This window comes from Chlorocebus sabaeus, chromosome 19 (genome assembly GCF_047675955.1).
Source record: "Chlorocebus sabaeus isolate Y175 chromosome 19, mChlSab1.0.hap1, whole genome shotgun sequence".
Taxonomy (NCBI): Eukaryota; Metazoa; Chordata; class Mammalia; order Primates; family Cercopithecidae; genus Chlorocebus; species Chlorocebus sabaeus.
In genome coordinates, this window is record NC_132922.1 from 9,404,676 (window position 1) to 9,426,846 (window position 22,171).

At 51.0% G+C, this 22,171-nt stretch overlaps 1 protein-coding gene across 2 annotated transcripts; it reads left to right on the top strand.

Annotated features, from left to right (window-relative positions):
* The first annotated feature begins 6,630 nt into the window (after window positions 1–6,630).
* TOB2 (transducer of ERBB2, 2) lies at window positions 6,631–21,432 on the top strand. 2 transcript variants are annotated; one of them, XM_007975916.3, is made up of 2 exons: window positions 6,631–8,232; window positions 17,546–21,432. In XM_007975916.3, the coding sequence occupies exon 2, from the start codon at window positions 17,608–17,610 to the stop codon at window positions 18,640–18,642; it is 1,035 nt and encodes a 344-aa protein (XP_007974107.1). In that variant the 5' UTR covers window positions 6,631–8,232; window positions 17,546–17,607; the 3' UTR covers window positions 18,643–21,432. The 2 variants fall into 2 exon arrangements, with proteins under 2 accessions (XP_007974107.1, XP_007974106.1); XM_007975915.3 differs by having other exon boundaries at window positions 6,632–8,228.
* The last annotated feature ends 739 nt before the right edge of the window (window positions 21,433–22,171 follow it).

Genomic DNA, 22,171 nt, shown 5'->3' on the forward strand with positions numbered 1-22,171 from the left:
ACAGAATGAAACCTTGTCTATAACAGGAAAAAAAAAAAAATTTAACTTAAAGATTTTTGGTCAGGCACGGTAGCTCACGCCTGTAATCCCAGCACTTTGGGAGGCCGAGGTTGGTGGATCACCTGAGGTCAGGAGATGTTCCAGACCAGCCTGACCAACATGGTGAAACCCCATCTCTACTAAAAATATAAAATTTAGATGGATGTGGTGGCAAATGCCTGTAATCCCAGCTACTCCAGAGGCTGAGGCAGGTGAATCACTTGAACCCAACCGAGAGGCTGAGGTTGTGGTGAGGCAAGATCATGCCACTCCACTCCAGTCAGGGCAACAGAACAACTCTGTCTCAAAAAAAAAAAAATTAGCCGTGTGTGGTGGTGAAAGCCTGTAATCCTAGCTATTCCGGAGGCTGAGGCAGGAGAATCACTAGAACATGGGAGTCAGAGGTTGCAGTGAGCAGAGATCACGCCGCTACACTCCAGCCTGGGCAAGAGCGACTCCGTATCAAAAAAAACAATTTAAGTTACTTATTAACCACTTTGGTCCACATGACATCTTGTAACTACAAATGTTTCAAAAACTATTCCTTTGTTTCATCAAAACATCACCTTAACTGCACTCCATCAGCCTCTGTGTGTATAAGATTAATGCCCTGTAGCATCTCGAATCAGCAGTTCAGTCAGTCAAGTGAATTCCACTAAAACCTGCTCCTCTGTCAATTTCATAATCCCATTCTTGGTTTGTTTGCTTTTATTTTTTTTGGGAGATGAAATATTTCTCCATTGCCCAGGTTGGACTGCAGTGGCGCAATCTCAGCTCACTGCAATTTCTGCCTCCCAGATTCAAGCGATTCTCCTGTCTTGGCCTCCCGAGTAGCTAGAACTACAGGCGTGGGCCACCACGCCCAGCCAATCTTTTGTATTTAGTGGAGACAGGGTTTCACCATGTTGCCCACACTGGTCTCAAACTCCTGAACTACAGCCTCCCAAAGTGCTAGGATTACAGGCTTTTTTGTTTTTGTTTTTTGAGATGGAGTTTTGCTCTGTCGCCCAGGCTGGAGTGCAGTAACAGGATCTTGGTTCACTGCAACCTCCACCTCCTGGATTCAAGCGATTCTCCTGCCTCAACCTACCGAGTAGCTGGAATTACAGGCGTGTGCCACCATGCCCAGCCAATTTTTGTGTTTTTAGTAGAGACAGCACTCGGCCTCCCAAAGTGCTGGGATTGCAGGCGTGAGCCACCTCACCCAGCCTTTTTTTTTTTTTTTTTAATAGAATCTTGCTGTGTCGCCCAGGCTGGAATGCAGTGACTCAATCTCGGCTCACGGCAACCTCCGTCTCTTGAGTTGAAGCAATTCTCCAGCCTCAGCCTCCTGAGTAGCTGGGATTACAGGCATGTGCCACCACGCCCAGCTGATTTTTGTATTTTTAGTAGAGACGGGTTTCCCCATGTTGGCAAGGCTAGTCTCAAACCCGACCTCAGGTGATTCCCCGGCCTCGGCCTCTCAAAGTGCTGGGATTACAGGCATGAGCCACCACGCCCAGCCTCCTTACTTGACTTCTATCTGTGCTCCTCACTCCATCAGGCAGTCAAAGGGACATCCCTTGAATACTCACTGCCTTTTCCATGGCTGTTTCCTTTGTTTGAAATACCCTTCTACCTTCCCATTTACTGGCCAAATGGATACCTCTTCCTTTCAAGCCCCTGACATCTTATGAAAGGTTCCAGAAGCACCATACCCCACAACAATTTCTGTCATTTGCATTATTTTCATGTCTAGTACCTACATACAACAGAAACAAAAGTTTCATGAAACAATATTATTGTGCGTGCTATAATCCGATACTTTCATTTTCTTCTTCTTTTTTTTTTTTTTTTTTTTTTTTGAGACAGGGTCTCGGTCACCCAGGCTGGAGTGCAGTGGCACGATCTCAGCTCCCTGCAAACTCCACCTCCTGGGTTCAAGCGATTCTCCTGCCTCAGCCTCCTGTGTAGTTAGGACTACAGGCGCCCACCACCACGCTCAGTTAATTTTTGTATTTTTAGTAGAGATGGGGTTTTACCATATTGGCCCAGCTGGTCTTGATCTCCTGACCTTGTGATCCACCTGCCTCGGCTTCCCAAAGTGCTGAAATCATATGCGTGAGCCACTGCACCTGGCCTGATATTTTCATTTTCTTTCATTCTATTCTAAAATTCCTGGCTGAAATCCATTCAACTGGGTTTTGTTTTGTTTTTCTTTTGAGATGGAGTTTCGTTCTTTTGCCCAGGCTGGAGTGCAGTGCCGTGATCTTGGCTCACTGGAACCTCTGCCTTCAGGTTTCAAGTGATTCTCCTGCTTCAGCCTCCCTAGTAGCTGGAATTACAGGTGCCTGCCACCACGCTCAGCTAATTTTTATATTTTTAGTAGAGATGGTGTTTCACCATGTTGGCCAGGCTGGTCTCCAACTCCTGACCTCGTGATCTGCCCGCCTTGGCCTCCCAAAGTGCTGAGATTACAGGCATGAGCCACCGTGCCTGGCCTAAACTGGGTAATTTTATGACCCCCACTAATGGATGACAACCTCAAGTTTTAAAACAATTACTAGAAGAGGGGCTCGGTGGGGGGGGTGGGGGGGGATAAAAAAATCAACTAGGCCAGGTGCGGTGGCTTACACCTGTAATCCTAGCAATTTGGGAGGTGGTAGGATTGCTTGAGGCAAGACCAACCTGGCCAATAAACCTAGCAAAACCCTGTCTCTATTAAAAAACAACAGCAACGACTAACTAGCTCATGAATAAGATCCTTGAGTTCCCTTTGCCTCTCCTTCCACCCAGGGCATACAATATGCAACCACTCCAACAATTACTTGCTAAATTAAACTGAAAAAGGGGTCACAAACTCAGGAGTCTGGGTGAGTAATATCATTGATTGAAAAGGGAGGGGTAAAAGAAGAATAGCCCAAGTGTGATGATAAATGGTATGTGACCCTCAGCCTCTGTGTCTGGGACACAATAGGGGAGTGGTGGGGACCTTAGGCAACCAAAGAACACAAGCCCTGTCTAAAGGAGACAGCTGCTATTCAACTCCAGACAATTGCTGCCAGTTTGAATGCCCAGTGTTGCCAGATATTTTGAATTTAGGACAAGTGGCAATTTAAGATATTTTTGTACAACATCCCAAATTTTCAATATTGGCAACTCACTTTTAAAACCGTAATATGTCAGTATATGCCAAGAAAATACATCTGCCAGATGTGGACCTTGGCCTGCCAATTAGCAGCTTCTAAATTAAAATTAACTTCCCAGGGAATCAAACTGAACTGACTAAATTTCAGAGAGACTATGTGTCACTCTGTAGCTTTTTTTTTTTTCCTTTGAGATGGAGTCTTGCTCTGTCACCAGACTGGAGTGCAGTTACAGGATCTCAACTCACTGCAACCTCCGCCTCACGGGTTCAAGCAGTTCCCCTGCCTCAGCCTCAGGCACATACCACCATGCCCGGCTAATTGTTTGTATTTTAGTAGAGAAGGGATTTTTTTTTTTGAGACAGAGTCCCACTTTGTTGCCCAGGCCAGAGTGTAATTGTGCAGTCTCAGCTCACTGCAACCTCTGACTCCCGGGTTCAAGCAATTATCTTGTCTCAGCCTCCTGAGTAGCTGGGATTACAGGCAACCGCCACCACGCTCAGCTATTTTTTTTTTTTTTTTGTATTTTTAATAGACAGGGTGTTTCACCATGTTGGCCAGGCTGGTCTCAAACTCGTGACCTCAGGTGATCTGTCTGCCTTGGCCTCCCAAAGTCCTGGGATCACAGGCGTAAGCTACGGTGCCCAGCCTGTAGAGACGGGATTTCACTACATTGGCCAGGATGTTCTCAGTCTCCTGACCTTGTGATCCACCCTCCTTGGCCTCCCAGAGTCCTGGGATTACAGGTGTGAGCCACCAGGCGCCTGTAACATTTTTTTGGTTTTTTTTTGAGACGGAGTTTCGCTCTTGTTGCACAGGCTGGAATGCAATGGTGTGATCTCAGCTCACTGCAACCTCTGCCTCCCAGGTTCAAGTGATTCTCCTACCTCAGCCTCCCTAGTAGCTGGGATTACAAGCATGTGCCACCATGCCTGGCTAATTTTGTATTTTTAGTAGAGATGGTGTTTCTCCATGTTGGTCAGGCTGGTCTCAAGCTCCCGACCTCAGGTGATTCGCCTGCCTCTGCCTCCAAAAGTACTGGGATTACAGGCGTAAGCCACTACGCACAGCCAGACCTGTAGCTTTTTTATTGTAGTTTGAAGCAAGGATATAGAAGGAAAAGATTCTTTGCCTTGCCTGGAATTTTCCTGTCTTAAAAGACTGATTATTTCCACCTGTTCCCAGTCACTCAGTTCCTTATCAGCTCTGTCCAGAGGGGCCTGTTGAGACCACCAAAGCTAAAATGTTACTTTCTTTGAACACTGCATTTTAGCATCTTAGCAAGACAGGTTTACTTACCTTGTTTACTAGACTTCACAGTATTGGTGAATATATAAAAAATCATTTGTCGGCTGGGCATGGTGGCTTATGCCTGTAATCCAAGCACTTCAGGAAGCCAAGGGAGGCAGATCACCTGAGGTTAGAAGTTCGAGACCAGCCTGACCAACATGGTGAAACCCCGACTCTACTAAAAATACAAAAATTAGCCAGGTGTGGTGGTACATGCCTCTAATCCCAGCTACTCAGGAGGCTGAGGCATGACAATCACTTGAAACCAGGAGGTGGAGGTTGCAGTGAGCCGAAATCATGCCACTGCACTCCAGCCTGGGCAACAGAGCAAGACTCTGTCTCAAAATAAATAATAAACAATAAATAAAATTTTTTTAAAAAATCATTTTTCTTAAGTAGGTAACCACACTTCCCCAAAACCAGTTTCTGTCTTTACATCTGCTGAAGAAATCAAATTGAGGAACTATTTTCTTGGATAACTTCAAAGAAACAATACAAAATTTCTTGCCCTGGAGTGTGTATGAAAGGGTGATGCATCTATGCGAGTTAACTGGGGCCAATTATGACCAGCCTGACTTGTCATGGCGCCACATCTTGCTTACTCTCAGACAGGGGATGTGCCCCCACCTTCTCCCTGCCTAACTTGCTTGCTCACGGAGCTCACCATTTTGCAAGCACGGTGCATGCCTGTCAACATATGATTATTCAAAATGGGAGGGGAATCTGGAATGCCTGAGTAGGCATTCAGCTCACAATTAAGCCCTGGCAAGATGTAATCACACACTGGGAAGGAAAAAAACACTTCTTCCTCACCACATGATAGAGACAGCAGCAGTTGAGAAGGGTGGTTACCTTTTTTCCCCTCGATTTTATCTTTTCCTACTTACATGCTAACCTTTTACCCAGAGCTCCCACCAAGGAGTCTGGATTTCTCATTTCATTCTAATGATGCTGCTGCTGCTCAGGGCTGGTGTCTTTCCAGCGTTGCAGAAGAGATTCTATTAAACGCACAAACACGCAGAAATTCATGGCCTTCCTTCTAAGGGTTCAGTCCGCCCTCCCTCAGCCTGTCCGGAATGGTAGAAGACGTCTACCCTTTAACTGCTTATATATACTCCAGCTGTCCCTCCTAAGATGCCATAGGACAACTCGCTTCAGCTCACCTTCACCTTTACAGTTGTCAGAAGTTCCACATGGGAGAGCGCGCACCATACTGAGCACAGGATACGCAGGATATGCAGAGGCAATTTGGCCCAAACACTAAACTTTAAGAATAGCAACGATTTGAGCCAGGCTTTACATACAGCATCATATTTAATCCCCCACACGAGCTCCATTTTATAGATAAGGAAACTGAGGTTTGGTGATGTCAAGCGTTTTGCATTAAATCAAGATCACACAGTAGGTAGCAGAACTGGGATGTAAACCCACCTAGTTTCATGGCTGCCTTAATGACTACAAATACCAGCATCCCTTGCCTTGCCCGCTGGCGCAAACGCACACTCTCAAGGGCCCAGTCTTAGCGGCTGGATCCTAAACCCAATCAGATACCGCTTCTCCCTTTCCCACGACCAATGGGAAGGCTGTTGCTAACACGCCTGCTATATTTTTAGCTTTCAGTGCTCTGGGAGCAAGTGGGTCGGCTGAGCCTCTCTGCCTGGTGGAGGATCTAGGGGAAAAGAGAGAAGGGGAGGGTAGGAGGAAAGGAGGAAAGGGAGGGTGCAGCGGGGCTGTGCGGGAGGGGGCGTGTGTGTGACGCTGTCACTCGCTGACGCACAAAGCAAGTAGTCCCTGGAGGTGCCCCCGGGGTTGTGGCGCTCAGAAGTGTGGGGGATGGGGGGCGCTCAGGCTCCCTCCCGCCTCCCTGTCCCGGTGGAGTTTGCCCTCCAGCCCGGCATGTTTCTATTGCATTCAGGGAAAGCGCATTTAAACCCCCCATGCTACCGGTGCTCTCCGCCCTTGCCAAAAAAAGCGATCAAGAAAAAAAAAAAGCACACTGGAAACTTTCGGATCTCGCCACCCAACGTGGGGTTGGCGGCTGCTGCTGGGCCGGAACCGTCTGGCATGACAAAAAAGGTGGGGGCGGGAGGGGAGAACTGGGAAATGGGCGATCTAAGGAGGGACCGGGGAGAAGACCTCACTCATAGTCCCCCGGGGGCTCCAAACTGCATCTTCTGGCACTCCTGTCCGCCTGTGACCGCAGAAGACGACCCGCCCTATCCCTGGTTCTGTGTCCCGCACAGTCACAAAGAGGCAGAGCAGCCCACGTGGCCAGAGCCGGGGCAGGGGGCCTCAGCGCGCGGGCCTGGTGCGCCCGGTCCCGGGTTTGCGGAGCCTCGCTCCACCACTCGAGGGGCCGTAGTGGGTGCGAGCCTTGCGCCCGTTGCACGGTCAGGGACCATCCCACGCCGGCAGGACTGACTAGAAGAAATGTGGTTCTCCCGCGTGCCCCACACTGGGGTCGCTGGCCAGAGAGAGCAAACAAGAGTTGGGAGAGGAGCTGCGCCCGCGCGCCCTCGCAGAGCCGGAGCCAGAGGCGGTGAGGGGAAGGTCCATTGTGGCGCTCGGCTCGTTTCACCGCCGTCGGCCTCATCCTCGCCTCCTCTTACTCCCGCACAGCGTGGCCCAGGCCCCAGAGTCCCCCTCGCCTTTCATTCGACGTTGAGTCCCCCGAGGAAGCACAAGGCGCTCGGAAGACTCAGGCCTGCCCGGAACGAGTCCGAAACGTTTCCGGAGCCCGCGTAGTCCCCTCGGCTCCCCCTCCCGTAGAGGCCGTAACTGGGGCGATGGGATCGCCGTGGACACGGCCAGACGCTCGGAGCAGGAGGGAAGGCCCCGGGAAACGGCTCGGGCAAACGTCCGAACCCTGGGCGCCGAGGCAGGTGCGGGGCGGACGACTCAGCGGGGGGTTCCGGAGGGCAAGGCGACGCCCTCCCCTCCCCGCGATATTCGTCCCCCAAACGCAACTAAAGGGAGAGTGCACTGTGCTCGGCCCGTGAGCAACCCGGCCCCAGGTCGCCCCCAGCCCTCACGTTGCGCCCCTGGAGAACACCTGACACGATGCGCACAAGTTCAGAGAGTGGTATGGGAATGAAGCAAAGGAGTGCGGCGCGGCGCTGTGACGGGGAGGGGACGGAGGGAACCCGCACGCAGGACCTGAGAGCACAGAAGGGCCGGGGAGCTAAGCCGCGCAGCACCAGCGAGCTGAGGCGCGGGGCTAGCTGGGAAGTAGTCCCGGCCGGGCCCCGGCCCCTCCCCTGCAGGGCGGAGGGACGCATCACGCAGGGGTGGGGAAGCCGGATCCGTGCGCAGGGTTGCTAAGGGTGAAACTTTTCATTGACTTTGCTCACTTCGGGCCGGGGCGCGGGAAGGTGCGGGTTGTTGGCGGAGGCAAGTCAGTGGCTCGGGCGACGCGGGGCCAGAAGGGCAGGACCGCCCGCCGGCGACAGCCCAGACCGTCTTCCGTTCCGCGACACGAACCACCCTCCGGTCCGCCATCCCCGCGTCGTAGCCGCTGGTCCGCCCGCTCGCCCGCCCTCCGGCCCCCAGCCGCAGAGCCCGACCTCGTAAGAGCTGAAAGAAATTCTTGAGAGTCATAGTCCATAGCCCCCTGCTTCGTCCCCCAACCCTCAACGACGAAAAGGACTTCGGCCCCCCGACCCGGCGGCGCCCGGGAAGGAAGGGAGAGCGACCTCCGCCCCGTGCTCAGGACCACCCTGGAGGGAGAAAGCCGCCCTGCGGCCGGCAGAGCGCCCCGCCGCCGCGGAGACCCGAGTGAGTGAGTTGGGGGGTGTGCGGGCGGGGGGCCAGCCCCGAGACCCAGCCGGCCGAACTGCCTCTCCCACCCCGCCCCACTCCCGCTTTGCTGGATTCTCCACGTTGCTGCCGCTCCCTCCCGCCTGGCCAGCATTTTCTTTCGCCATCCAGCTTCCCTCTAGATCCCACTTTCCTCTGCTCCTCTTCTCACGCCATCTCTGCTCCTGGGGTGCCCAAGAGCTCCCTTTTCTCCCAGTTCCAAGAGTGGCCCTCTCCTGGGTGGGGTGCATTTCCTCCCTTCCCCGCCTCCCCCAGTTCTTTATATCCCAGCTACTCGCTAGATCTTCCTTGTTCTTCAAAGAAACATAACTCCCCCCACTGTTAAATAAATCCGAGGAAGGAAGGGGATCCAGGCCTTGTTTTTCTGCTTCTTTTCCCGTGTGCAGGGAAGGGGGGTGGTAATTGTTAATAGGCTCTATTTCTGGCTCTGTGGAGCCTGAAGGGTGGAGGTTGGACACCCCCTTTGGCGAGGGGACAGGTTAGTGGAGATTGTCCTTGGGCCACTGAGCCAGAGTTCACCATTTCGGCTTGAGCTCTTTATATTCTTCAGTGTTTTAATGGAAAATTGGGCAGAAAAAGTACCCTTAGAGCAGTGCCAGTGAGTGGATTCTGCTTATCTTGGTAAGGTGCCTGCGAGGTGGGGCCCTATCCCCAAACTCCTTCGCCTCCTGTCCAGAGGATGAACTGTGCCCTTCACCACCAGAAATCTGGGAGGGGAAGGAGGGTGCAGAGAGGAGACATAGCCGTAAGGGCCTCTCCCTCCCCCAGGAGAAACCAGAACCCCTCACAGCAAGCTTCAACTTGGGACCGGTGGAGGCCTGTCTCTGGTGCTACTCCGTATCTAAACGGTCTTTTTCTCCTTCTTACCCACCCTACCCTGGGAATGGGTCCTTCAACTCTGATTTTCCGGCAGAAAAACAATCCTATTTCTTTCTTGGGCTTCTGCCCCCATTCCTCCGTGAAGCATAGGGGAAAGCAGCTTGTGTGGGAGGAAGGATTAAGGAGGTTTAACACCCAGTAGGGGAGCTTGCCGAAGATCTGGTAAGTCTGGTCGTAGAGCAGACCTTGCAATGGGAGGAGACACACAGAATTTTAGTATGAGAAGATGCTCAGGTGTCAGGTGTACAGCTTTTTCTTCTCTGCCTGGGAGCCTTTTCCTATTTCCCTCTCCCGGATCTGGTTACTCAGACTTGGATTAGAAATGGGGTGAGGCTTGGGCCCTGCTGGCCTTGGCCTGGCGCCTCCCCACAGCTTGACTGGAAATTTCTTTGGCCGAGAGGACGGGAGACTGGGTTTGATTCCTGCCTTTCCTTTCCTGGCTGTTGGGGCGCTGGAGCCGAGTCCGCTAGGCATTAAGTGAAAAAGACCCGTTTCCCTTTGAACCCACTGTCCATCCAGTAACCCCACACGGACCGCCCAGGCCCTGAAATTCAGATTGAGTGCGGGAAAGGGAATCGTGACCTTATCTAAGCCAGCCCACCCCTTTCACCCAGAAAAAGCTCATTAGAAGCAGATCCTAGTTTCAACAGTGATGGAAGACGATGAAGGGAAAGGTGGGAAAGTTAGGCTCTCGTAAAGCCTAGAGGATGTGGTGGGGCCATACAATACGGGGAGTAGGCCTTTGGGGTAGAATCTATATGAAATGTACTAGGCGATGGGAGGGGGGCGCCGGCCCGCCACAGCGCGCATGTGCATCGGAAACTTTTCCTGGGCTCTTCGACCCTCGGTCGGCTCCCCTTACCGGGCATGCGTATTGCGGCCACTTGGGCCTTCGCAAAGTACTCGGGGAAGTGTAGTGTGCAGAGAAAGTAGGTCACTCGCTACCGCCTGGTCCGGAGGCGTTCGAGGACTACAATTCCCAGAGTGCAGAGCGCGCCCTCACCGCTGGCCTCTCCGCCTACGTTTGGGTTGAGTCGAGTTTTCCTGGCTTCTCAGGAACATGGAGTACCCTAGAAAGGGTCTTCTTAGCCGAAAGGGTCCTTGTAGTCAGACCTAGAGTTGACCGGTCTATGTCTGGGGAAGATGATGTGAGACTGGGCGTGGTGGTGCAGTCAGTCGGCAGCAGTCCTAGAAGCCTTTCAATCCACACCCGCCCGTCTGGGCCGCTGCCTCTGGGACCAGTGAGTTGGGGCGGATCCCGTGTCTCACCGAGGAGAGGAGCTGCCTGCGTTTGGCTCTCACTCCCCGGGCATCCACCCGGTCTGTGACACCTACTGGCCCCTGCACGTTCAGTTGAGTCCTGTAGTCCGTCACTGTAGGACAGTTTGCACGTTTAAGACTTAGAGGTGTCTGAATATTTTTTTAGGTTTGGGGCTCAGTGGATTCCATCACCATTATCCCTCCTTTCCCTCTTTGAAACAGAATTTTCTTCCTAAAAAATCTTCCGGCCGGGTGCGATGGCTCACGCCTGTAATCCCAACACTTTGGGAGGCTGAGGCGGGCAGCGGATCACCTGAGGTTGGGAGTTCAAGACCAGCCTGACCAACATGGAGAAACCCCGCCTCTACTAAAAATACAAAATTAGCTGGGCGTGGTGGCGCATTCCTGTAATCCCAGTTACCCAGGACGCTGAGGCAGGAGAATCGCTTGAACCCGGGAGGCGGAGGTTGTAGTGAGCCGAGATCACGCCACTGCACTCCAGCGTGGGCAACAAGAGTGAAATTCCGTCTCAAAGCGGGTCACGAGGTCAGGAGTTCGAGACCACCCTGGCCAATATGGTGAAGCCCCGTCTGTACTAAAAATACAAAACTTAGCTGGGTGTGGTCCTGAGCGCCTATTATCCCAGCTACTCGGGAGGCTGAGGCAGGAGAGTTGGCTGAACCCGGGAGGCGGAGGTTGCAGTGAGCCAAGATGGCGCCATTGTACTCCAGGTCTGGGCTACAGAGCAAGACTCCGTCTCGGGGGCGGGGAGAGGGGGAAGCCAAAAGTCTTCCTTTGCTTCTGACATTAGAGCAGGCAGACCGCGGACGCGCGCGCGCACACACACACACACACACACACACACACACCCCCACCCCTTCCTCACATTTTTGTCAGAAGTTCTCTCTGGAATCACTGAGGCTTCTTTCGAGCTTCACGCCCTACTTTTTCCCTCGTCGTCTTTCTCCTAGGCACCTACTCTTTAAAACACAAGTCAGCACAAGGAATCAGAATCCAGGTTAACTTTGCTGCTGTTAGTAAACAAGTGAGGATAAGATTCTTAGTGAAATTGGACAGAATTTTGCTGTCATATTTGCCCTTTTTAATAGGTTGACAAAAGGGAGATTTTGCTGTTAAACACCTCACCATTTTTATTCTTCTTGCTCACTTTTTGGCCATTTGTGCCTACACTGGGGTTGGAAAAGATCTTAGCGTACTCTGCAGCCACTTAAGCGAATCCCTTTACTTGTTCACTTTATTGACAGGTAGTTATTTCTAAGGTTTCTAATTTTACTATAATATTATAATACGTAAATATTATGTATTATAAATATTATGTATTTATAATACATAATATTTTATATATAAGCACTAGAATTTGTTCGTAGCTTTTTTAAAAAATGAACAAACTCCTCTGAATGGCCACTCCTATCTTTAGCTAAAGACAAGCCAGCACCAGTGCTTTAATCCTCTGCTCCATAAGCTTCTTGCAGTCAAAATTAGAGCCTGAGCTGATAGAGCAGAAAATCTCATTCTGGTTGTCCATCATTTTTATAAGGTTCCACCCCACAGCCATCTGGTCCAGCCTGTTCTCTAATTAAAGAGGCAAAGGTGGCATTATATGCTTCCTTATTTGTGCGGCAACATCACTGAGGTATAAATTGGTGTGCAGCTTTAGTTGCTTATGCTGCAGAAAATGGTTAGCTAGGCAGGGCTGATGACAGTGGTTCTATTGTATTTTGGGGTGGGAGGCTTATTTCCCAATGACTTTGGCCTGCATTTAAAATGCTCCATTTTGAGGCCGAACTGTTCAGGAGTAGTTAACTTGGAAGGCAATTATGCAGCCAGGTTTGAGGAGGCCTAGAAAGGTGTAGAAGCCCTTTGCTCTCAGTGGAATACCAAGAGGTGCATTTTAAGAGGCCATGTGGTGCCTTGGGAGAAGTATCATATGTTGACCAGTCTGTTTTAGATTTCAGAAATACTTTGGAAACACTGTCTTTAACACCAGGTTCCATTCTAGGGAACCAGTATCAACTTTCCTCACAACTTTTTTTTTTTGAGGCAGAATCCCACTTTGTCGTTCAGACTGGAGTGCAGTGGCACGATCTCGGCTTACCGTAACCTCTGCCTCCCGGGTTCAAGTGATTCTCTTGCCTCAGCCTCCTGAGTAGTGGGATTATAGGCACCCGCCACCACGCCCGGCTAATTTTCATGGGTTTTTTTTTTTTTTTTTGAGACCAATCACTCTTTCGCGCAGGCTGGAGTGCAGTGGCGCGATCTTGGCTCACTGCAACCTCTGCCTCCCGGGTTCAAGCAGTTCTCCTGCCTCAGCCTCCTGAGTAGCTGAGGTTATAGGCGCTTGCCACCACACCTGGCTAATTTTTTATTTTTAGTAAAGACAAGGTTTCACCATGTTGGTCAGGCTGGTCTCTAACTCCTGACCTTGTGATCTGCCCTCCTCAGCCTCACAAAGTGCTGGGATTACAGGCATGAGCCACCATGCCCAGCTAATACTTGTGTTTTTAGTAGAGACGGGGTTTCACCATGTTGGCCAGGCTGGTCTTGAATTCCTAGCCTCAAGTGATCCACCTGCCTCGGCCTCCTGAAGTGCTGGGATTACAGGTGTGAGCCACCACACCTGGCTCTTCACAACTTTTTAGTCTGCTCCTTGTTGGACACCTCTATGGACCGTGTGGCCCTTCAGACCTCGGTTCCTGAGGAAAGGCCCATGGTTCTGGTGGGCAGCTTTGTATCTGCTGATGAGCCTGAGCCTTATAAACAGAAAGCCCTTTTTATTCTTTCTACTATTCTTACTTTTTTTTTTTTTTTTTTTTGAGGCGGAGTCTCGCTCTGTCGCCCAGGCTGGAGTGCAGTGGCCGGATCTCAGCTCACTGCAAACTCCGCCTCCCGGGTTCACGCCATTCTCCTGCCTCAGCCTCCCGAGTAGCTGGGACTACAGGCGCTCGCCACCGCGCTAGTTTTTGTATTTTTTAGTAGAGACGGGGTTTCACCGGGTTAGCCAGGATGGTCTCGATCTCCTGACCTTGTGATCCACCCGTCTCGGCCTCCCAAAGTGCTGGGATTACAGGCTTGAGCCACCGCGCCCCGACTTTTTTTTTTTTTTTTGAGATAGAGTCTTGCTCTGTCACCCAGACTGGAGTGCAATGGCACGATCTCGGCTCACTGCAGCCTCCGCGTCCTGGGTTCAAGTGATTCTCCTGCCTCAGCCTCTGGAGTAGCTGGGACTACAGGTGCCCACCACCACGCCTGGCTAATTTTTGTATTTTTATAGAGACAGAGTTTCACCGTGTTAGGTAGGATGGTCTCAATCTTCTGACTCAGTGATCCGCCTGCCTCGGCCTCCCAAAGTGCTGGGATTACAGGCATGAGCCACCGTGCCCGGCCTCTAGTATTCTTACTTTTTATACCCAAAAGAGCCCTGAATTTGATCTGTATTGATCATTAATAGACATTTGAGACTGAGGCACGTGCATCACTTGAGCCCAGGAGTTCAAGAACAGCCTGGGCAACATGGTGAAACCGCATCTCTACATAAAAATACAAAAAAAAATGAGGCCGTATGCAGTGGCTCATGCCTGTAATCCCACCGGTTTGGGAGGCTGAAGCCAGTGGATCACTTGAGGCCAGGAGTTCAAGAGCAGCCTGACCAATGTGATGAAACCCCGTGTGTACTCAAAATACAAAAATTAGCCAGGTGTGGTAGTGGATGCCTGTAATCCCATATACTCCGTAGGCTGAAGGGGGAGAATTGCTTGAACCCAGGAGGCAGAGGTTGCAGTGAGCCAAGATCACGCCACTGCACTCCAGCTTGGGTGACAAAATGAGACTCCATCTCACAAAAAAAAAAAAAAAAAAAAGCCGTGTGTGGTGGTGCATGCCTGTAGTCCCAGCTACTTGGAGGCTGAAGTGGGAGGATCACCTGAGCCCAGGGAGGTGGAGGCTGCAGTGAGCTGTGATCCTGCCACTGCACCCTAGCCTGGGTAACAGATTGAGACCCTGTCTCAAAAAAAGAAAAAGAAAAACATAGACATATGAAGAAACTTAGAGATGAAGTCTCTAAGGAAAAGGCTAGGATAAGAGGGAAACCAGGGTATTCTGAGTCCTGAGTGTTCTTGTGGAAGGTTTGGGAGAGGCATAGTTGTGGCACCTCTGCTGAGTCCCATGTTGTTCCTCAGACCTGAAATGAGAGTTAACTAGATTTAGCCACTGTCATGCTGCTCCAGATTGACCCAGTGAGTCTTCTCTGATACATTCACCCCAGAAATCTTTTTCTGAGGATTTAGTCCCCAAAATGCCCCTTAAGGCTTTGTGTGTTGGCTCATGCCTGTAATCCCAGCACTTTAGGAGACCAAGGCAGGCGAATCACTTTAGGTTAGGAGTTTGAGACCAGCCTGGCCAATATGGTGAAACCACATCTCCACTAAAAATACAAAAATTAGCCAGATGTGGTGGCAGGTGCCTATAGTCCCAGCCACTCGGGAGGCCGAGGCACGAGAATCACTTGAACCTGGGAGGTGGAGGTTGCAGTAAGCCAAGATCGTGCCACTGCAGTCCAGCCTGGGCAATAGAATGAGACTCAGTCTCAAAATACATACATATATACATACATACATACACTGCACTCCAGCCTGGGCGATAGAATGAGACCCAGTCTCAAAATATATACATACATACATACGGACTCAGTCTCAAAATATACACATACATACATACATATATACGGACTCAGTCTCAAAATATATACGTACATACATACATAAAGTAAAATTAAATTAAATTAAATGCCCCTTAAGAGCCATGGGCCCAGGCCTGAGAATTAAAGGGAAATGTGTTGGGGCAGGTGTTTAGGAAACTCAAAATCCCCAAGCCTGAAATTAGCACCTGGATACTTAAAGCTGGATCCAGAAAGGATTTGAATCAAAATCCAGCTCCGAGTCTTTCACAGGACAGAAGATGCCCTTGACAGTCCGTGGAGCAGTCATGTCTCTGTGTTTAGCTCAGCAGCACAGCTTTGCCCAGAGGTCTGGCTTGGAACATGTTCTGGTGCTGCCTCCCCTCAGAGGGCTCTTTCAGTTCAGTTTCTCCCCCAGCATGAGCCCCGGAGCTGCTCTTTTGGAGAAAATGAGATTAGGATCACTGGCTCTCAGGACCTCACAGATCATCTTCCTGAGACATGAGGCTGGCCCAGGCCGAGGGAATAAACCTTTTTGACCTCAGTGGGATCTGGCTGTGAGAGAATCCCAAAATAACAATCTCGTGTTTATCTTGGGCTGCCTTCTCTTCAGGGATCTCAAAACACTTGATAAATCTGATCTGCTGCCGAGGACAGGTGGTCAGACAGTCCCTGGGAGACTGAGTGATGATGGGTCCCTGCTGGAGGCTGCAGGGTGATGGAAAATTTCTTTCCTCTGCCACCCTCATCACTTACACTCTCACCAGAAACTTCTCTCTCCTTTTTTCTGCTTCCCTATGGCAGCCCCCAGGCAGCAGTTCCCTTGTTGGTCCACATCTCTGATTGTGACAGGTCTTGCCTTTTTCCTGGGGCTCATGCTCTTGTCTTATTCTTTTTTTTTTTTTTTGAGACGGAGTTTCGCTCTTGTCGTCCAGGCTGGAGTGCAATGGTGCATCTCGGCTCACCGCAACCTCCACCTCCCGGGTTCAAGCGATTCTCCTACCTCAGCCTCCCAAGTAGCTGGGATTACAGGCATGCACCACCACGCTTGGCTAATTTTTCGTATTTTTAGTAGAGACAGGATTTCTCCATGTTGGTCAGGCTGGTCTCAAACTGCCGACCTCAGGTGATCCGCCCGCCTCGGCCTCCCAAAGTGCTAGGATTACAGGCATGAGCCACTGCACCTGGCCGGAGTTCTTAAATCAGTTCTGCAAACCCAGACTGAGCCAGACAGCATACACACCCATGGGGCCCATGATAACAGATGGATGTGACTGGAGTCCAGGCCCCCAGTGAAAAATTGGCAGTGCTCTTTCCTGTTCAGTGACCTGTATCCCTTTTCATTTAAGGAGGACAACCAAAGATTTTAAACTTACATCTTAGTCTGTGACAATTTGGGGGCACGACTTCACCAAGATATTGCAGAGACAGCGAGAGCCTTCTCCACCTGATTTAGGGACTTGATTTTTTTTTTTTTTTTTTTTTTTTTTTTTTTTTGAGACGGAGTCTTGCTCTGTAGCCCGGGCTGGAGTGCAGTGGCCGGATCTCAGCTCACTGCAAGCTCCGCCTCCCGGGTTCACGCCATTCTCCTGCCTCAGCCTCCCGAGTAGCTGGGACTACAGGCGCCCGCCACCTCGCCCGGCTAGTTTTTTGTATTTTTTTTTAGTAGAGACGGGGTTTCACCGTGTTAGCCAGGATGGTCTCGATCTCCTGACCTCGTGATCCGCCCGTCTCGGCCTCCCTAAGTGCTGGGATTACAGGCTTGAGCCACCGCGCCCGGCAGGGACTTGATTTTTTTAGTGTCATTCATACAGTGACCTGAATTCTCAAGATGGTGGAAAACACAGCTTCCTTATTTCTTTAGAATTACCTAAAAATAGTAGCTTTTTTTTTTTTTTTTTTTGAAATGGAGTCTCGCTCTGTCGCCAGGCTGGAGTGCAGTGGTGTGATCTCGGCTCACTGCAACCTCTGCCTCCTGGGTTGAAGCGATTCTTCTGCCTCAGCCTCCCGAGTAGCTGGGACTCCAGGCATGCGCCACCATACCCAGCTAATTTTTGTATTTTTAGTAGAGATGGGGCTTCACTATGTTGGCCAGGATGGTCTCAATCTCTTGACCTCGTGATCTACCTGTCTCGGCCTCCCAAAGTGCTGGGCTTACAGGCGTGAGCCACCATGCCCAGCCAACAGTAGCTAACTTTATCATTTACCTTTTAATTGCCAGGTGCATTGTGAGGCAGTTTATATCCTTGAACTAACAACTTCATGATGGCCTCATGTTACTAATGAGGAAACTAGGGCCCACAGTCAGACATTAGCCACTGGTGGGGCAGAAATAGGCTCTTGGTTCTAGTGTGATCCAAAGTTGGTGCTTTTCTGTCTATCCTTAGCTGTTGGTCACCACCAGCTTTCTGCATATTTTCTCATGATGCCTCTCATTTCCCAGAGCCGTCTGGAGCCCGAGGCTGTACACGTGCCCTGTGCTGATTCTCTGCCTAGGAAAGGACCATGCAGCTAGAGATCAAAGTGGCCCTGAACTTCATCATCTCCTACTTGTACAACAAGCTGCCCCGGCGCCGGGCAGACCTGTTTGGGGAGGAGCTAGAGCGACTTTTGAAAAATAAATATGAAGGCCACTGGTACCCTGAAAAACCCCTGAAGGGCTCTGGCTTCCGCTGTGTTCACATTGGGGAGATGGTGGACCCTGTGGTGGAGCTGGCCGCCAAGCGGAGTGGCCTGGCGGTGGAAGATGTGCGGGCCAATGTGCCTGAGGAGCTGAGTGTCTGGATTGATCCCTTTGAGGTGTCCTACCAGATTGGTGAGAAGGGAGCTGTGAAAGTGCTGTACCTGGATGATAGTGAGGGCTGTGGTGCCCCAGAGCTGGACAAGGAGATCAAGAGCAGCTTCAACCCTGACGCCCAGGTGTTTGTGCCCATTGGCAGCCAGGACAGCTCCCTGTCTAACTCCCCATCACCATCCTTTGGCCAGTCTCCCAGCCCTACCTTCATTCCCCGCTCCGCTCAGCCCATCACCTTCACTACCGCCTCCTTCGCTGCCACCAAATTTGGCTCCACTAAGATGAAGAAGGGTGGTGGGGCAGCAAGTGGTGGAGGTGTAGCCAGCAGTGGGGCAGGTGGCCAGCAGCCACCACAGCAGCCTCGCATGGCCCGTTCACCCACCAACAGCCTGCTGAAGCACAAGAGCCTCTCTCTGTCTATGCATTCACTGAACTTCATCACGGCCAACCCAGCGCCTCAGTCCCAGCTCTCGCCCAATGCCAAGGAGTTCGTGTACAACGGTGGTGGCTCGCCCAGCCTCTTCTTCGATGCGGCCGATGGCCAGGGCAGTGGCACCCCAGGCCCGTTTGGAGGCAGTGGGGCTGGCACCTGCAACAGCAGCAGCTTTGACATGGCCCAGGTATTTGGAGGTGGTGCCAACAGCCTCTTCCTGGAGAAGACACCCTTTGTGGAAGGCCTCAGCTACAACCTGAACACCATGCAGTATCCCAGCCAGCCGTTCCAGCCCGTGGTGCTGGCCAACTGACCGTCTACCTGCCTGTGGGGCCAGAAGCACCCAAGACCACAGAAAAGAGAAAGAAAAGGCCAAAAAAAAGAGGAAAAGAAAAATGTACAAAAAGATTTTTGATCTTCTCACTCTCACTTCTAGAAAAAAGATCCAGCCCAGGCACGGAATGGGAGGGCCCCGCAAAGCACCCAAGTGTGTTTCACTCACCCCTTACCGCTCACCCACCGGCCTGTGATTTATTTGGTTGGTTTGGGTTTTATATTTCTTTTTCTTTTTTTTTTCTTACATGTAGTTTTCTATATAACATCTTTAATGAGTGGCTTCCTGTGCTAAGAATGGTCCAGATGTGAACTGCTGCTCCCTGCTCCTCCCTTCCTCCTTCACACTCCTAGTTTAGGATTGGTGTGTCCAAGCTCACAGGGAAGAAAGAGCTGCAGCTGGAGCCTGACCCTCCCTGGAACAGGGAAAGGCTGGCCCGTGTCACTGCCTCTGTCACCCAGCTATCCTCGCACTCAAAGCCATCCAACCTCAGCAGGCCTTCTTGGGCCCTGCCACCTGAATAGGTCTGACCCCATTCCCCACTCCCTTTCAGGCTGGGCCACAGGGAGCTGCTGGCTGGCCACTTGACACCCTCTGCCTAGAGCTGATGTCTGTGACTACAAGGAGATTAGCACTTCGTCTAGTGAAACTCCTTTCATCTCTGTCCTATGGCCCCACCCCACCATTCCCTCCAGGCCAGACCATCATCATATGTGTGGCCTTCCTTTCCCTCATGCAGCCCCTTCCCCAGGCTGGAGGTTGTGGGAGGGGTGTGTGTGTGTGTGTGTGTGTGTGTGTGTGTGTGTGTGTGTGTGTGTTTGGTTTGCTGTCCTTTTTTAAAGGATTCCAAGCCATGTGAAACTTCCCTTCTGGATGTGATTCTGGGTTGCAGCAAATGCTTATTTATATGTGAGGCTGGGGAATGGGCTGGGGGTATTGGCAGTCCTTTTGCAGGGCAGTGTGCGTGGTGGGGTGACACCACTGTGGCTGAGCCCAAGACACTCCCAGAGGAAAACACTGCAGAAGGAACTGGTTTGCAGACCGCAGAAGGATCTGCACTTTTGTTTTTGACCAAAAAGATGATAATGTTAGCTCTGAAGGGCAGAGGGAATGCCCAAGCCCATGATGCCTATGAGAAGCCCCCGGACTTCACCCTCCTGTTGTGTGACCTTAGCCCAGCGGGAGCTGCTCACCTGAGTACCCTTGGGGGTGGGCAGGGAGGCAGGGTGGGGTTTTAGAGTTAGTGTCTGTTGGGGGGGCAGCCCTGAGCCTGGAGTGGAGACTTTGCATCTCTTAGTTGGGGGTGTTGAGTGCATTTGTGCCCCGGCCTGGTTGAGAGCTTCTCGGTACCTCTTGCCACCCCTTCTCACTGCCCTGACCCAACCCCATTGGACCTTGATGCTGCGAAGAGTGGTGTCCTGACAGGGACTCAGTGCTCCTGCCTGATGTATTGGATTATAGGAGAGCGCTTGCTCTCCTGCCTCTGCAGGAGAGGGCTTGTTCCTCCAACCCTAGGAGGCCAGGCAAGCATGAACAGGAGCCGAGGGATCAGGGTCATGAACTTTTTCCTCTTTGCAAAGAGGGGCACTTGGCATCAGGGTCCCATCGCCAGAAAGCACCAAAGCCCCTGGCACCCCACCCACTCCATCCTACCCAGGGACCCCAAGTAGGCAACTGGCTATGGCAGTGGGTCCAGCCCAGGCCAGCACTGCCAGCCTCCTCTCCCTGCAGTATGCACCAGCTCTACCTCCCCCGGCAGGCAATGTCCTGGCTTCTCAGCCCAGCACCATCTGTTCCCCTAGACTTCTCAGGGGCCAGCCCAGTCTAGGCCATCCTTCCCCTCATCCTCGGCTCCCACACAGGTGACAGGCCCAACAGATAACTTCTCTCTGGGAAAGGTTGGATGCTGCCTTACGTCCCCTTCTAGCCCTCCTCCCATCGCCACACACAGGCACCCACCCGCACCAGGTCAGCTTGTTTCTCACATGTAGGGAGAGAGGGGAGACCAACCCCTTTGTGTCTTTTGAAATACGAAGAAAAATGTGTGTTCAGGCGCTCTTGGGCCCAGTTCAGTCCGTCTTGTCTCAAATCTAGGCATTTTTGCTTCAATTTTATTTTTTTTAAGAAAACAAAAACAGAAATCTGCACTAATTTACCTGGTTTCGTAGGAAAACTTTTTTTTATTTTTTACATTTTTTGGTGTCCGTTTGTATTGAATAATTTGCTACATTTGTAAAATGTAAGAGGTATATATAATATATGTATATTTCTAACGTAAAACACAATTTTTTTCTTTTCAAGATTTTTTCTTAAGATGAGAGAAACATATTTTTTCAGGAAAAACAAACTTTAAAAAAAAGAGGAGAATAAAACCTTTTCTCCCCTTTCCCCATCCTCTATCCCTCTTTCCCAGGAACAAATCAAAAGGTGGATTATCTTGTGAAGAATGGAAACCGTTAGTCCAGAATGATGTCTTTTTCTCAATGCAGTGAGTTATAGATTCTCTAGTTTTCTCCCTAGGGATGGGAAGGGGGCATTGAGGCAAGCCTGGAGAGGAGCCCGGGGAGCAGGGTCATGAACTTTTTTCTTTAGTGAAGGAGGAATACAATCAAGGGTTTTGTATTCAGAATGTTGTGCAATATTTTGGAATGGGACATTGGTGTGTTTAGAGATTTTAGTTTAAAAACAAAACAAAAAGATTGATCAAATCTGTACAGTTTCTATTGTTCCAGATTTTTTAAGTTTGTATTAAAAGCATGATATATAACAGCCTTCTGCCTGCTCCTAGCTTGCTTGGTTTCTGGGGTCCCTTTTCGGATGGAGAGAATGGGAGTGGCCCAGCCCTTACAGACTCCAAGAAATGATTGGTCCTCCTTACAGTGACAGCCTCCGATGGACATAACTGTCCTGGTGCCCCTTCTTGACCAGCTGTCCATCCCATCAACACAGGATACTACATTGTGCCTGCTACCCTAGATGCTTTTCTACACTGGAAACAGGTTCCACAAAGTTAGGAACCGCTCCAGTTCCCTTAGCCAGTTGGTAGTGGCACCAGGGCTGGGAGCAGAGCCTGGAGAACGGGGTCCTTCTTCATGACTCTTTAGGAATTGCCTATTCCTGTGGGGAGGAGAGAGGGAGCAGCCTCCAGCCTGCTCTAGATCTAGTACTTGATCCTTAGTACTAGATCCTTAGATGTGGGCAAGGATGAGAACAGCTCACCTAAGCCAGGTTCCATCCAAAACCCTGGTGCTTAGATTCTCAGCCCTTTTCTGGGGCTGGACAATTCTGGAGCTGCTTTAAGAGTAAGACAGCCCAGCTCAGAGAAGGCCACCCTTCTGGCAGTGGCCGATTTCCTTAGGAGCTCTGCCATCTCCCAGTGCCCCAGGCCATATTTTCCCCTTCCCAGGGCCTGTGCCCATCAATGCTGCCCATCTAGGAGAGAAACAAAATCTCTCTATACCATCTCCCACCAGCGTGTACTTCATGTCAGAAACTGGCAAGGCCCCTG